At 43.3% G+C, this 17227-nt stretch overlaps 1 protein-coding gene across 1 annotated transcript in view; it reads right to left on the bottom strand.

Annotated features, from left to right (window-relative positions):
- Positions 1-1505: 1505 nt before the first annotated feature.
- LOC309567676 (interferon-inducible GTPase 5-like) overlaps positions 1506-17227 on the bottom strand; it is a 32926-nt gene continuing 17204 nt past the window's right edge. The window contains exons 2-3 of the mRNA XM_082273112.1: positions 8469-9124; positions 1506-3161 (exon numbers count right to left, since the gene is read on the bottom strand). Coding sequence (XP_082129238.1) covers positions 2048-3161; positions 8469-9121 — 1767 coding nt within the window. The 5' untranslated portion in view covers positions 9122-9124 and the 3' untranslated portion in view covers positions 1506-2047. The remainder of the gene's footprint in view (positions 3162-8468; positions 9125-17227) is intronic.

The raw sequence follows: 17227 nt of genomic DNA, 5'->3' as shown, positions 1-17227 counted from the left end.
TTAATAACATTTGTAAACGGAATTATGTTATGTGACATCATTTTACCCTTACATGAGCAATATTTGGAATATCGGCAATATTGGCCAGTTCCGGGGCCAATACAGATATATCAGCAAAAGTCAATATCGGCCTTGCCGATAATCGGTCAATCCCTAGTCCCTACCATGTGACAGTGCAAGGAAGGACATAGCAATAGGTCATTCGGGCATTAAGGCCCCTTTTACACTTGTATGACTTGAAAGTCACGCAAATTTAACGCTACTTAAAGCAATGCCTGTGTAATCTTGAGGTCAATGCACCTTAAGTTGCATCAAAGTCAGACCAAAGTAGTGCAGGAACTACTTTGAAGTGGCATAGATATGAGTGGTACTCATTGGAAAACATAGGGTACGATTTGTCATGCAACTTTGCAGTCCCACAAGTGAGAACGGGACCTAAAGTTGGCCATAGATGGATCAAAATTCGGCCAGTAGGGCAAGGACTGGCTGAATTTAAATCTATCTATGGCTGTTCCCGTTTAGGAAAAGTCGATCAAATGAACTTCTCTCGAACCGGGCTGTTGGAAATTTTTTATTGGATCAGCACATGCAGCCAATCAGAGGAGTGCCTGCTGTCAGAATACAATAGTGCAACAGGGAGGATTCCTCCATTCACCTCGCTTGTGTGGATGGGAGAATCCGTTTGTTTGTTTTTTTCCGATTAGCCCGAAAAGACCATGCATGGTTAGCTTAAACATCGAATTGTGGTAGACAGGGGGAGTGCATGTTCCAAACCTGGAAGTTCATCAATGGTTCTTTGTCAAAGCAGTGAGTTGTCTGATGAACGTTTGGTGGTGGTGGTTGATTTGGCTAAGGTTACTGATTTGCAGAACAGAGTGGCCTCCAGCCATTCAGTAGAGTATGGCTCATCTGCAGGGATGAATGGGACTGTGGTGCCATGTGCAGTAGGAAGAAGACCTGACAAGGATGTTCTCTTTGCAAAGGCTATGCAGTGCCAGACAGGACCACTTGGTAACTATCACTAGAATGGGGAGGCAGGTAAGTATGCAGGCTGCAGTGGGGGGGGGGGGGGGGGGTTTCCTTAAAATTTTGGAGTCCATACACACATAAGAGATCAAGAAATGTATTATATGTGCAGTAATTAATATTTCACTGCTGTGAATTCAGAAGTAGCCTGGAAGGTGGATTTACACTAGAAGTACACCCTTTAGATGGTATTAGCATCAATATTTACTGTATGCATGGGCAATTAAAAAGCACAGTAATGATATATGTCATTGTAAGCAACGTAAAAATACAATTGCAAATAAATAGATAAATTTGTCTGTTTTAGGTGGAGTGGGACAAGGTTTCACCCCCTACCCATAAGTGGTATGGCTGTGAGGCAAGACTGCCTTCTCCTTATATTACGATGGAAAACCCACTCAACGGGTCAGAAATACGGTTTCATGAGTCCCTCTGGTGGATTCTCCATATAAATAGATAGTGTGTCACAGTGACACAAGTGTCTTGGCTAAAAAAATGTTCAATTTTAGGTGGTGTGCGAGGTGGGGAAAGATTTCCACTTCAATCTCTTAGACAGCAGTGAAGCCATGGGGGAGGATCAAACTGTGCCCCAATCCACCTAAACCAGAGACATAGATTTTGGGTGAAGTTGTTCATGAAAAGGTTGGTCCACCCAGAACTGATATTTCAGTTTTTGGTAGAAGCTTATGGGTTAAACCATTTTTTAAATATATCTCGGATACTCCATTGGTTGGATCTCTGCACATCTGCTGAAGTCATTATTGGGGGTTCCATTCTCTCTCTGTTGGATTTTGTATATTTTTTTATTCTAAGGGGAAAGTAACAGGAGGAGCTGGAACACACAAAGATCAGAAGGAACACTCAAAACTCGGAGGTGGACAGGAACAGATTCAGAAATAATGGCAGGGAGATCTTGCATTTAGAGTGTCCAAAACAAATAGGAACCTAGAGGCCTACTAAGCCCACCAGGCTTCACCTGTGCCTAAAATATCCATTTTGAGTGGACTAAACCTTTAATAACCTAAGCAGGTGCCTGTGCTCTGGCAAGTACCCGCTGGGCATCCTCTGACATGGCCTGCAGGCAGCGGGTAAGTATTAAATAACTGGCATGGAAAGCGATTCCTCCGGTGGCCAAAGGACCCAGCAATGGGAATCTATGTAAGAACACTCCTGCAACTTCCAAACCAATACCCGTGGAAGAGCCGAGCATTTTCCCAACAAGCTCCTTCGTTACTCCTTTTCCCGCGGGGCTTTGGATCTCTAACATAAGTGTAGGCACTGGAACCCCTGACTTATGGGACAGATTAGCTAATGAGTCAGCATCTAGTCCTAGTTCTTGGCGATAAGTGTCCAATCGTGCAGTCAGTAAGGACAGGTCGCATGCAACTGCTACCCCAGGGATGGGTACGGTAGCCACCAGGCTGGAGAGCAAGGCTACCTTCCATACTTCTTGGGAAAGCGCCTCCATTTTTTTCTGAATTACATCTGCAGAGAGGTTTGGGAGTGAAAGCATGAAGGCTCGTAGCTTCTGGCTGGAGAGCTTCTTCTCCAGAAAACTCAAAAACCTATGGAACTCAGGACCTGGAATTGTACTAGGAGACAGGACAAAGACGTCACTATCTTTTGCTCCTTGCTGGCTATCATCTTCACCACAGTCCTGAACAAAAGCACTTTTCTTTCCTTCTTTCTTCAATTCAAGAACTAAGGATTTGTAACTAGATGAGGCCTCTTGCCACGGTGTAAGGAACAGCAGTGTGAAGTCATAGTGGTTGATGTGCACACTTTCTAGGTATTTCTTCGGCTGGGACTCCAGACTCTCCATTCCAGGGAGGTCCCACAAGCTGGCCTTGGGGTACTTTAGACAGGGATATTCTATGGGGTTTTCTGGGTTTCCACCATGAGCTGCTCCATCCTCTATAACGATTAGTCCCCGAAGGGAGTTTAGAATTGAGTGGCGAAACTCAGGGTTACCACCCATCATCGCAAGGTCAAATCTAGTGTTCAGTAGAGAGTCCAGGCTGCTCTGGATGAATCTGACCATCTCTGAAATCCCACCTCTATCCAACGCAGACTGCAACTCAGCAATTTCTTCATAGCCAATAACTTCATACCCTTGCTGGGCAAGACAAAGAGGTCTGAGGGAAAATGATATTGATGTAGGTTAGCATGGTAGGTTATCAAAAGCACATTTTTTAAAAGATTTACACAACATATTAGAAAAAACAAAACACAATTAAAAAATGTCCAAGAGCCGGTTCACATTAGCGCGACTTGTCAGGCGACTTGTCAGCCTGACAAGTCGCGCTCCCTCGTGGTCCATTGACCGCTACAGGACCCGTTCTAATAGGATCGACACAAGTCGCTATGACTTAGAAAAAGGGTCCTGTACTATTTCGGGGCGACCTCGGAGCGACTTGCATAGACTTCCATTATGTGAAGTCCCTGCAAGTCGCTCCGAAGTCGTGGTGCAATGTAATGCACAAGTCGCCCCCGAAGTAGTAAGGAGTCGTGTCATGTCGCGCTAATGTGAACCGGCTAAAAGGTGTATGCTTACACTTTCATTTTTTAACATCAGCATTGCAATAGTCACCTAAAAGCAAAGCTAAAACGGTACTGCTCCAATGCCCCAGTATGCTGCTTCCAAGTGCTGGTTGGGCTGAACACAGGCTTGTCATGCTCAATCAGGACTACAACAAAATGGTGCCTGGTAGAACACTGTCCAAGCACACTAGCAATCACAACTATGTTGAAATGGCTTCAGGTTGGTTTGCACCCAACACGTTTAACCGAAATTGGGACCTAATCGCAGAGGGGCCATTTTGTTCTAGCATTATTATAGTACAGTGATGGCGAACCTTGGCACCCCAGATGTTTTGGTACTACATTTCCCATGATGTTCAACTACACTGCAGAGTGCATGAGCATCATGGGAAATGTAGTACCAAAACATCTGGGGTGCCAAGGTTCGCCATCACTGTTATAGTAATACAAACAATAGTAATGTTTCACAATCCAATATAAGCTTACTTAAAAAATCTCCTTTTATGTTATTACTGCTACCGGTCTGCCCTTTTCCACAACTTCCTGGATTCCCTGCATGCTTTGCAGCTTCTTCCTCTGCTGCTTTATGTTCAATTTCTTGGCGGAAGTACTCCGCATTATACAAGACATTACAGGGCAGGCTCTCTCTTCGGATCCTTGGACTGTGTTACTACATTGTACCACCAAACCGATACCTCGTTATAAACGCTCACTCATGCCAGACCTGCTGAACTCAGCCAAGGATCTCATCCTGCCTTTTTGGGGTGGCTCGACTACCCCTCCTGTTGATCAATGGCTACGAAAAATTGATCAAATTTGTTATTTTGAAGAGCTTTCTCATATATTTCATGACAAGCTGGATTCTTTTTCGGCAACTTGGTCCCCGTGGACCACGTTTAAAACTACCTTTACATATTTATCTATCTGCTCCTCAAACCCCTCCGGGTCTCCCCAACCAGATGAGTCTTAATCTAAGGTATCACTTATCGATTATGCCATTATATATAATGTTTAGTGCCCCCCCCCCCCCCGATCTGAAAAATCAGGTCTAAAAAGCGGGATTGGCGGAAAAGCCGTGACTAACATCAGTCACGCTGATTCATCTGTTAAAGATCACAGTAGTAACTAATCCCCTCTGTAGCTATGGGCGGCTTGGGAGTGGACTCGTGAAGCAGACTCCCCAATATAGAAGTGGATACTCCGGGAGTAATTGATTCTTTTCGGGCTGGATTTATCCTTCCTGCGGCCAGCACATGAAGGCTATGTTCACATGTGGGCGTAGCGAATCGCGGGCAGAATCACAACGATTCTGCCCGCGATCCGGAAATCATTGCAAATCGCAGGACGCCTGTGCGTTGCCCGTGATTTGCAATGGCACCCCAAACGCTGTGCGATGTTGCCGCGATTTCCGCCTGCCGAATCACGGTAACATTGCGCAAACAAAATCGCGGGATGCATGACGCCCCATGACGTCATGCGTCCCGCGATTTTGTTTGCGCGATGTTACCGCGATTCGGCAGGCGGAAATCGTGGCAACATCGCACAGCGTTTGGGGTGCCACTGCAAATCACGGGCAACGCACAGGCGTCCCGCGATTTGCAATGATTTCCGGATCACGGGCAGAATCGCGGGGGTTCTGCCCGCGATCCGCTACGCCCACATGTGAACTTAGCCGAAAGCTTAGCCCCAGTACCTACCTGTGGACTTTTGTCGGAAGTAAGCTGACTGGTGTTTAACGGATCGCACTTTATAAAATAAGTGAGAATCTGGATGATTAGTCTGTGTCTTAACGCACAGTGGTGTGATAATTCAATATCCCCTGAAGAAGCCAAAGTGGCTGGCAAAACGTGCTGGGACTGTCATCCAGTTGCAAGTAGCCGCTTGCCGACCACCCGCCGCATATCTACTGCGGCAGGCTGGCTGCGCGAATCAACGTATGGGTAAGTTGGTACGCGGGAGCGGTGCCTTCATGTCATTATTACAGTAACAGTGCATATTTTTAGCACTGATTACTGCAGTAATGTCATTGGTACCCCCAAAAGTGTCAAAAATGCCAGTTAGGGGTCCGATCTGTCCGCCGCAATGCCGCAGTCCCGCTAAAAATCGCAGATTGCCGCCATTACTAGTAAAAAATAAATAAATAAATAAAAATGACAAATCTTTCCACAAGTTTATAGACGCGATAACTTTTGCGCAAACCAATCAAAATACGCTTATTGCTATTTTTTTTTTTTACCTTAAATATGTAGCGGAATACAAATTGGCCTATAAGTAGGAAAAAAATTAGATTTTTACATTTTTTTCGGGAATATTATATAGCAGAATGTGAAAAACATTGTTTTTTTTTTTTCAGAAAAAAAAAAAAAAAAAAAAAAAAAAAAAAAAAAAAAAAAAATCGCACAGGTGATCAAATACCACCAAAAGAGAGCTCTATTTGTGGGGGGGAAAAAAAGGACATCAATTTTGTTTGGGTACAGCGTCACACGACCGCGCAGTTTTCCGTTAAAGTATCGCAAGTGCCGAATTGCGAAAAATAGCCTGGTCATTAAGGGGGCAAATACTTCCGGTCCAGAACTGGTTAGCCATTTCAGCTTCAGAAGATTTACCCTCCTTCATGGCCAGGCCAATTTTTGCGATACGGCACTGCGTTACTTTTCCTGACAATGCGTTTGTGCGATGCTGTACCCAAATAAAAATGTTGTCCTTTTTTTCCCCACCATTATAGCTTTCTTTTGGTGGTATTTGATCACCTCTGTGTTTTTTTGCGCTATAAACAAAAAACGACTGACATTTTGACAAAAAAATAAATACAATTTTACTTTCTGTTAGAAAAAAATCCAATAAAAATAAATGTAAAAAAAAACAATTCATTCATCAATTTAAGCCAATATGCATTCTACTAGATATTGTTTGGTAAAACAAATCCCAATAAGAGTATATTGATTGGTTTGCGCTAAAGAAAAGTTATAGTGTCTACAATCGATAGGATTTATTTATGGAATTTTTTTTTTTTACTAGTAATGGGGGTGATCAGCGACATAGTGGGACTGCGATATTGCGGCAGACAGACTGGACACTGACACTTTTTTGAAGACAAATTACACTAATACAGTGATTGGTCTCATCAGACCACAGGACATGGTTCCAGTAATCCATGTCCTTAGTCTGCTTGTCTTCAGCAAACTGTTTGTGGGCTTTCTTGTGCTTCATCTTTAGAAGAGGCTTCCTCCTGGGATGACAGCCATGCAGACAAATTTGATGCAGTGTGCAGGGTATGGTCTGAGCCACTGACAGGCTGACCCCCCCCCCCCTTCAACCTCTGGCAGCACTCATACGTCTATTTCCCAAAGACAACCTCTGGAGATGGCGCTGAGCACGTGCACTCAATTCCTTTGGTCTACCATGGTGAGGCCTGTTCTGAGTGGAACCTGTCCTGTTAAACCGCTGTATGGTCTCGGCCACCGTGCTGTAGATCAGTTTCAGGGTCTTGGCAATCTTCTTATAGCCTAGGCCAGTGATGGCTAATCTTGGCACCCCAGATGTTTTGGGACAACATTTCCCATGATACTCATGCACTCTGCACTGTAGTTGAGCATCATGGGAAACATAGTTCCAAAACATCTGGGGTGCAAAGGTTCGCCATCATTGGCCTAGACCAGGGAACCTCAAACTACAGCCCTCCAGCTGTTACGGAACTACACATTCCATGAGGCATCGTAAAACTGTTCACAGGCATGACTAGGCATGGGAACTGTAGTTCCTGAACAACTGGAAGGCCATAGTTTGAAGACCACTGGCCTAGACCATCTTTATATAGAGCAAAAATTCTTTAGTTTTTTAGATCCTCAGAGAGTTCTTTGCCATGAGGTGCCATGTTGAACTTCCAGTGACCAGTATGAGAGAGTGAGAGCGATAACACAAAATTTAACACACCTGCTCCCCATTCACACCTGAGATCTTGTAACGCTAACGAGTCACATGACATCGGGGAGGGAAAATGGCTAATTGGGCCCTACTTGGACATTGTCACTTAGGGGTGTACTCACTTTTGTTGCCAGCGGTTTAGACATTAATGGCTGTGTGTTGAGTTATTTTGAGGGGACAGCAAATTTACACTGTTAGAGCAGGTTCACACTGCCACGACCATCAGTCGCCCCATGTCGGAGCGACTTTTTACCGCGATTTTACCGCGACTTTAGCGCGACTTGTGAATTATTTTGCGCGACTTATATGACAGACGACTTTGTATTTGGCCAATCAGAATATGATATGTTGTGACCTAATTCCCCTTTTCTGTTTTTTTTTTACTAATTTCCTCATTGCCCACCAGTGCCACGTATCAGTGTCCACCAGTGCCACTGCCCATCAGTGCCACGTATGTGTCCACCAGTGCCACTGCCCACCAGTGCCACGAATCAGTGTCGACCAGTGCCACGAATCAGTGTCCACCGGTGCCACTTATCAGTGTCCACCAGTGCCACATATCAGTGCCACGAACCAGTGTCCACCAGTGCTTCAATTAAGATAAGGAGGCGACTCCCATTGAAGTATATGGGACAAGTCGGATCACAGGTCGCCTCAAAGTAGTACAGGACCCTTTTCTGAAGTCGGAGCGACTTCAGTAGTGCCAATTAAGACGGCACTGATTGATTAACATTGCTTTTGTTAAGTCGCGCTAGTGGGAATGGGCTCTTATACAAGCTGTACACTCACTACTTTACATTGTAGCAAAGTGTCATTTCTTCAGTGTTGTCACATGAAAATATAGAATAAAATATTTACAAAAATGTGAGGGGTGTACTTATTTTTGTGAGATACTGTATATACATATTGCGGTCGGCAAGTTGTTAAAATGTAATTACCGCCATTTCTAAGACCTCCACCCTCCACAGCCCTCTTACCTTCCACATTCTCTTGATGTTCTCTCTACCTCTGCCTTCAGCTTTGGGGTGTCCAGCTTACTTTGCTCAAAGCCTGACACCAAGAACAGCGGTGGAACCTCTTCCTTGGTCATCTTGCTGAAAGGTTGTATGGTGACCATACGTAACGCGGACAGCACTTCCACCCGGTTGTACTCTTCCTTCATCCTCCTCTTCAGGGTATGGAGGTTGCAGTCCACTTTAGTACGTACAAGACAGAGCCGTTTGCCCTGGTTGAAGGCACTGCTAGCCAGGTCAACATGAGCTTGTGAGAACTGACCGTCGGTAACCAGAAGAAGGAGGTCTGCTTCGGAGATCCACTTTTCAGGACAGCCGTCTTCTAGAGGAAGTTCCCAGAGAGTCAAGCCTGGGTGGGAAGGATGAAGGTACAGCAATGGTCCACCAGGCCTGGTAGGATGCAGGAAAGCTGCTCTTGAATGCTGCCCATCCTCAGTGAAGCCCAGAAGGGCCTGTATCAGGACTGTTTTCCCTACGCTGGGACCACCTGCAACCGCCACCGAAAAGTCCCAGCAATCTTCAGGAGGAGAGCAATCAGGATCATCAGACTCCTCTCTAGTAGCCACGACTATCTCAACTTCGTGTTCCGTAAGACTTAGCTCACTGAAAGTCTCCATAATCTGCAAGAAAAAGTTTATTTATTTTTTTTTATTTAAAAAAAAAAAAAAAAAAAAAAAAAGACTATTTTGGAATAAAAACACAGATTGGGGACATGTATTGTTACTGCAGCCAATCTGGACAAATGAGTTTTTAGGATCAAGAAGATGCGTTCCATCAACAATATTAGAACAGGTTTAACCACAGATTTTGCACCTTCATGACAGGCAATTTTTAGCTATTCAGGACTTCGCTACTTTAACAGGTAATTACATAGTCATGCAACACTGTACACAAATTAAATTTATATGTTTTTTCACATATTAGAGCTTTCTTTGGCTGGTATTTGATCACCACTGGTCTTTATATTGTTTGCGGTATAAACCAAAAAATATTTTTTTTTACTTTCTGCTAGAGCTACACGATTCTGGATAAAATGAGAATCACAATTTTTTGCTTAGAATATGAATCACAATTCTAAACAACTTTTTTATTTTAAAGATTTATTTATTTTACAAATGAAATACATTTTTTTTTTTTTTAATTTTGCACTTTTTCTTTTTTTTTTTTTTTTTTTTTTAAATGTGAAACGTGTTAATATATGTTAAAGGTGTAAAAATATTAATGAACAAAGCAAACAAAAAAAAAAGTTGTAATTAATAGTTTATAAAATAGAAGTAAATAAAATAATAAAATAAGCAGGAAAATAATAATTAAATGGAGTAAGAGAAAAAGGAGTTATTAACAGCTTTCGGATCGCACGCCGCAGAAATACTGCGGCAGGCTGCCCTCCTGCATGAACCGCCATAGGTATACGTCGGTCATGCGCCTGCAGCTAGGGGGCGAGCGCTCGCTGCCGGCAGTGGGGACTCCGATGCATGGACTCTGATTGTCGCCTGAATTGCCGCCTGAATTCCGCGATCACTCCCCGCTAAGAGAGAAGGACGGGCAGCTGTTGTAAACACAGCCGACCATTCTTCTCTCTGAAATGATCACAGCGTGCCTGTGATCCTTCTATATAGGATCACAGGTCTCTGTGATCATTTCACAAGCCCCGCCCCCATACAGTTAGAATCACTCCCCTAGGCTTACATTTAACCCCTTGATCACCCACAGGTGTTAACCCCTTCCCTGCCAGTGTCATTATTACAGTAACAGTGCATATTTTTAGCACTGATTACTGTAGTAATGTCACTGGTCCCCCAAAAGTGTCAAAAATGTCAGTCAGGGGGTCCGATCTGTCCGCCACAATGTCGCAGTCCCACTAAAAATCGCAAATCGCTGCCAGTACTAGTAAAAAAAAAAAAAAAAAGCAATAAAAATGACATAAATCTTTCCTGTAGTTAGTAGACGCGATAACTTGCGCAAACCAATATATATATATAAATATATAGCAGAAAACAAATTGGCCTAAAATGTTAAATTCAATTTTTTATTTTTTTGGGAATGTTATATAGCAGAAAGTGAAAAAAAAATATTTATATATTTATATATATATATATATATATATATATATATTATATATATATAAATAAAACTTTTTTTAATAAGAATGCTTTTACTAAGAGATCTCTTAGTATCTCATCCCTGCTTTTGCTGCTTAGCTGAAAGGAGTTCAGGACTCAGGAGGTGCTACTGCTGCCTCCTAATGCCTGTTTTTTTTTTTTTTTTTATTATAGCCGAACAGCAATTTTACGTTGCGGGACCATGCTGCTACTGTGAGCCAATTATTTGGCTCATGTTTGTGGTGAGGCCTTATTGATCCCAATGGTCGAATTAAAAAATGGCGTGTCAGGCTGTAATGGTGGGTGGTCATTGAGACGGTAAAACCGCAGCTCAGTCACACAAGCGGTGCGCAAGGGCGGACTCAATTTTTCTCAGCGGGGATTGATCCGCTGATTCCCGCTGAGCAGGCGGATGACAGCTCCCTCTCCGCTTACTTTGCAAAGACGGAGCGGTCAGATCGGATGAAAACGAACCGATTGTCCGTTTTCATCTGATCCGATCCTCCAGACGGATGGAAAATAGGGTTTCCATCCGTCTGGATTTCACGGACAGGATCGGATAGCAGCGGAGATGTCACCGCTGACATCCGCTGCTCCATAGTAGTGATTGACCGATATGGTTTTTTTTGTTGCCGATACCGATATTTTGGCCACTGAATATCGGTATCAGCCAATATATTTGTACATTTAAATATTTTTTAATCACTCGACAGGTACTGTTGTGGAGGGATCTGGGGGTCTAAAAGACCCCAAACCCCTCCTCTGCACTTCAAAGCATTCAAAACGCCAAGTTTGGCTGTTTTGAATGCCGTAATTACTTTTAATCTGGCACCGAGGACCCGAAAGTGATGTCATGACATCACTTCCGGGTTTTTGCATGGAGACCCAATCAGAGCCGAATGCGGCTTTGATTGGGTCTTCGGCGGCCGTGCAGGCTAGTTGCCCGGGTCTCCTGTCCCACCAGGCGAGCCGCGGAAGGCGGCGGGGGGGAGGGGACCTCCCCTCCAGCTCCTTGCAATGACAGCCGAGCGGCTCCTCAGCTGCATCGGTTGTCATTAAAAGACAGCCGACCGTCGACTATGGATGCCAGTACCGGGGTGATGCCTTTAGCTGCAAGCATCACTCCGGTACAGCACTTTCCCGAAATATTGGCAATATCGGTAACCTCCGGGGCCGATTCCGATATATCGGGGAAAGTGCATATCGGCCCTTGATATATTGGCTTTGCCGATAATCGGTCGATCCCTACTCCATAGGGCTGCATGGAGCATCCGATCTGATCAGGTCCCCCTGTGTAAGCCCGTGTGAAAGGGGCATAACATAGACCCAAAACAAAAACCTGACAGGTGTTCTAATCTCTCTCCACTAAATCCAAAACTATAAAAGAAAATTGCCTTTAGTTCAGGTGCTCGCTATGTTTTGGTAGACAAATTGGCTCTTCGGATTTGCTTGCAAGGCAATAAAATTTAAAATTCCAGGAACCAGGTAACATCTGCTTCCAGCGACAGCTGGAATGAAACAAGTCAACCTACGGAATCGTGAATGTTGGGTGAAAGCCGTACCATCAAATTTAATTAAAAGTAGCAATTCTCAACTGCAAAACTTCTTTTCTCGCCTTCTCATGGGATTTGTCCATCCCCGTCTTACACAAGCTATTTCATGACTGGTGGAGCTCAACAGGCTCAGAATCCTCAGAGGGCTTGGCTCATAGTCTGTACGGTCTATAAACGGGAAGAGCCTGTATATTATATATTATTCCATCTAGAAGTTGGACAAACCCCAGGAGCCTCATCAAAAATGAATGCCATAACCTCCTCTATCTTCTGAACCTTTCCTATGGTTATCAATGGTCCTGGGTCATTACAAACGCCTGCTGGGTAATCATCTGAACTGAATGGTCCCCGCATTCTATATTCATTTTTCCACCTCTGGGGAATTTCCGTCCAGGGGAGCAGTTACAATTTTTTTCATTTTCGAAAGAGCAGGAAAGGGTTAGAGCTTTAGCCAGATGTATACCAATCAACTACTGTATAACATTATTGAATAACATTGATTATCTACTAATAAGGTGCAGATGTTGATCTGCCAACTACACAAGATCCACTAAATTCCAGCTGCTGCAACCACTAAATGTGTTTCCACAGAAGTATAAAAAAAATGAAAAAGATGCGTGATTGCGCTGTTAGAATAGTACATGGCACAAAAAATAAAATACCACTCAATAAAATTCTCACTAATTGATAAATTGAATATACAGACAGCAATTCATCGTGTAGTGAGCAGGGCCCTCTACTCCCTCTTGTATTGAATTGTAAAGTGCGGTGCAAACTGTTGGCGCTATATAAATCCTGTATAATAATAATAGAATAAAAACTTGGCAAATAATAAATAAATGTAAATGAATCGATATACATATACACATGGAAAATCAATATCAAAATGTCCCAAATGTATAAAAATCCAAAATGTCCAAATAAAGTGCTCTAATAGAGCATCTTCTAATATTAACTCTTCATTTGCTAGGTCGCTCACTTGGTGCTTCACCACAAAACAAACTGTGCTCCACCACCTTGTGAAGTGCACGCTCACCTTGCAAGTGCACCCATATAAAATACAGGTCAATAATGCATTTATGAGGAGATCCTCACATCCCAAGAAATAGTCCTCCACGTAAATCCACCTTGTTATGGGTTCCTTAAGAGGGGCAATTTCATGCAGCAGAGGGAATAACCACTAATAGAGTAGTATGTTTGTTTAAAGGAAGTTACTTCCTGACAAAGCCACGTGGAAAGTGACGTAACGCGTGGAGGCGGTGCCAAGATTTGAGTTTGCTGTCAGTAGCGGCCTGATTATTTTATTCAATACTTTATTTAAATGCGCACGAAAAGTACAGAGACAAATCTAACACATATGTCCAGTGAAATACCTTAATCATACAAAACATAACAAATAGCTGATCATAGCTGGACCAAAGTAAAAAAGAGCATATGAAAAGGCAGCCCGAGTAACCATGCAATAACGAGTCCCTGAATCTCGTGTGGCATTTTGCAGAAAGGAACCTTCGGATCAATCTCCAGGTCAAATAATTTAGGTCAGTAAGTCCCTGTACTCCTCAGTATAAACTAATTTGTGCCAGAAGAACGGCAAACTTGCATAAGACGGGGTATCTATAAAATTTGCTGTCTAGAAACCCAACGTCCATTCACTATGAAATGCCAAGCCTGAAAAACACCTGCGGATTTCAGTCTTTGGAAACATGTAAATGAATCTATATAGACAGGCGACATCAATATCAAAATGTCCCAAATGTATAAAAGTCCAAAATTTCCAAAGTGCTCTAATAGAGCATCTTCTAATATTAACTTTTCATTTGCTGAGTCGCTCACTTGGTGCTTCACCACAAAACAAACTGTGCTCCACCACCTTGTGAAGTGCACGCTCACCTTGCTAGTGCACCCATATAAAATACAGGTCAATAACACATTTATGAAGAGATCCTCATTAAGATCTCACATCCCAAGAAATAGTCCTCCACATAAATCCACCTCGTTATGGGTTCCTTAAGAGGGGCAATTTCATGCAGCAGAGGGAATAACCACCAATAGAGCAGTATGTTTGTTGAAAGGAAGTTACTTCCTGACAAAGCCAAACTTTTGATATGCCAAAATAATGCTGATTTTCGTTCGAGTTGTCTTCTAAGTGTGCTGAATAGAGCCAAAACATCCGACTCCTGCTGCTCATTACCCCGGAAACTCCTCTGGATGTCAAGCATCAAGCTGCTCCATCCATCTCCAATCAAGTTCCCTGTGGGTGGGTCCTCCCTTTCGGGAGCACTCATGGTCTCTCACTAAAGTGGGAGATTGGGGCTCACTGGTTATGTGGGTTACCTTTACCCTTGGGACTCTTGGTCACACCAAGGGAGTGGTAGAAATCCCTACTTCCAGGGCCCTTAGATAAAAAATTTAGGGTGGGGTCCTGCTTTAGACCCTAGTAGGTATTTATGAGTATTCTAAAATTTAGATGTGAAAACAAAAGAAAAACGAGGCAGTGGATGTATTGTCCATCCGATAAATAGTTGAAGGGGGGGTTTTTTCTTTTGCACACAAAAGTAGGTGTTGCCACCGTCCCTGATAGAATATATTGGGGTTTTTTTGGTGCCTCAAACCAAATATGGATGGGACTTTACGGGCAAGTAGAGGAGGTGTATATAATGTGGGTTATATAACAAATGCTCAAATAGGCAGAAAAAAGGGAATAGTGTTTGAAAAAATCAACATCTATGGGAAAACAACCCCACAAACTTCTCAAGAACATGTCACTTTTGCACTATTGTCACTGATTCCTTCAGAATCAACCTCTTTTTTACTTCCTCACACTTGGGCCTCTAACCCAAGCACATTATTCACCATTACGGTATTAATAATACTTGGAATTATATGTAAATAAACTTCTGTTGATTTTTTCAAACACTATTCCCTTTTTTCTGCCTATTTGAGCATTTGTTATATAACCCACATTATATACACCTCCTCTACTTGCCCGTAAAGTCCCATCCATATTTGGTTTGAGGCACCAAAAAAACCCCAATATATTCTATCAGGGACGGTGGCAACACCTACTTTTGTGTGCAAAAGAAAAAACCCCCCCTTCAACCTTAATCCTACAAAACATAACAAATAGCTGATCATAGCTGGACCAAAGTCAAAAAGAGCATATGAAAAAGCAGCCCGAGTAACCGTGCAATAAGGAGTCCCTGAATCTCGTGTGGCTTTTTGCACAGAGAGAAACACAGTAAAAAAGGTAATAGCCAGAGAAAAGCACATAATACAAAGAAGGGGGGGGGGGGGGGGAAGAAAAGGGAGAGGGGGGGGAAAAAGGGGGGGGGGGAGAGGAAAGGAGGAGATAAAGGTACAGAGAGAGAGGGGAGAGAGGAGGGGAAACCAGTCAATCCGCCATCTCACATAACCCAAAGCAGAGAGGAACCTTCGGATCAATCTCCAGGTCAAATAATTTAGGTCAGTAAGGCCCTGTACTCCTCAGAATAAACTAATTTGTGCCAGAAGAACCACTTTTTGAGGAATTTATTACAAACACCTCTCACTGGCAACCAGATCATCCATTTCATTAATTTTAGCAACTCTTTTCAACCAAACGGCTATGGCGGTGCCTGTGTCTGTTTCCAAAAGAGGGGAATGCAACTCTAAAGCCCCGTACACATGCACAGATTGTTGGCCGTAAATTGTTGGCCAACGTCCGATCTGTCGATTGTAGGCTTGTTAGTATGATGCTTCCGACAACCAACTGCGAATTTTCGGCCAAAAAAAATCTGGTGTGCAGGCTATAAAATTTTTGTTGGCCAACAAAGAACGGCCGATTGTTCCTCAGTCAGTACAGATTTTGGCAGACAAAAATCAGATGAGCAAGACTGGGCATGCTCAGAGAAGAAAAAACACACGGAAAGTAAACCATTACATGACATCACTTCTGAAGTTGGTTTTTGTTGGCCAACAAAAGTCCAGTGCAAGTCTAGAGCACATTTCAACCAACAAACAACACTGGACAAAAGTTGGCCGATCAGTTAGCCAACAATCTGTGCGTGTGTACGGGGCTTTAGCCATGGTGATCAGTAAAGGAAAGATAGAGCACCTGTAGGCCTTTCCAGAGAAGTGGTGATGATGATGCAGAAGGAAAATGGCGGGGTCCTTCAGCAAAACATAATCAGTGAATTTTTGAGTAATACGATGGACGTACGTCCAAATTTGCCTGTAGGTGACGGCAGGACCAGAAGACATGGAGAAGTGAGCCCGTCTTCTCCCCACACCTCCAACATAAGTCCGTGCAATGAGGGCACATCTTACGGATCTTAACAGATGTGTGATACCAGCACATCAACACCTTGAAATTAGATTCTTGGCGCTTAACAGATGGAAGTTTTGTAGGCGAAACAGAAGAATTTTCCCAATTTGTTTGTCTGAAAAGCTTAATCCCAAGTCACATTCCCACTTAGAAATATGTGGGGGCCAGAAGGACGGTGGTGTGGACACCAGCAATTGATTGGTCAGAGACACCACTTGACATAAGAACTCGAATAACGTGGGACGTCGTCTAAAGGCGTCTGGCTGGGGCATAGATCTAATGAAATCAGCCAGTTGAAGCTTTTGTCAGAACGGCAAACTCGCATAAGACGGGCTATCTATAAATTTGCTGGCTAGAGACCCAATGTCTATTCACTATGAAATGCCAAGCCTGAAAAACACCTGCGGCTTTCAGTCTTTGGAAACTAGGGTCGTGGATCCTGGGACTAAAAGGTAGGGTTTCTCACAATAGGGGAGCGCTGAAGGCATCAGAGCAATATGAGAGGTCTGAAAGATCTTAGAGCAAGTCTTCCAAGTTTCACCCACGGTAGGGTGATCAAGAACCCCCCTTAACCACTTCAATACAGGGCACTTTCATCCCCTCCCTGCCCAGGCCAGATTTCAGCTTTCAACGCTTTCACACTTTCAATGACAATTGCGTAGTCATGCAATGCTGTACCCAAATTAAATTTTTATCATTTTTTTCACACAAATAGAACTTTCTTTTGGTGGTATTTAATCACCGCTGGGTTTTTTATTTTTTCCC

The sequence above is a fragment of the Pelophylax lessonae genome, assembly GCF_965119305.1.
Source record: "Pelophylax lessonae genome assembly, chromosome: 12".
NCBI classification, from domain to species: domain Eukaryota; kingdom Metazoa; phylum Chordata; class Amphibia; order Anura; family Ranidae; genus Pelophylax; species Pelophylax lessonae.
This window is presented reverse-complemented; position numbering and strand designations above follow the sequence as displayed.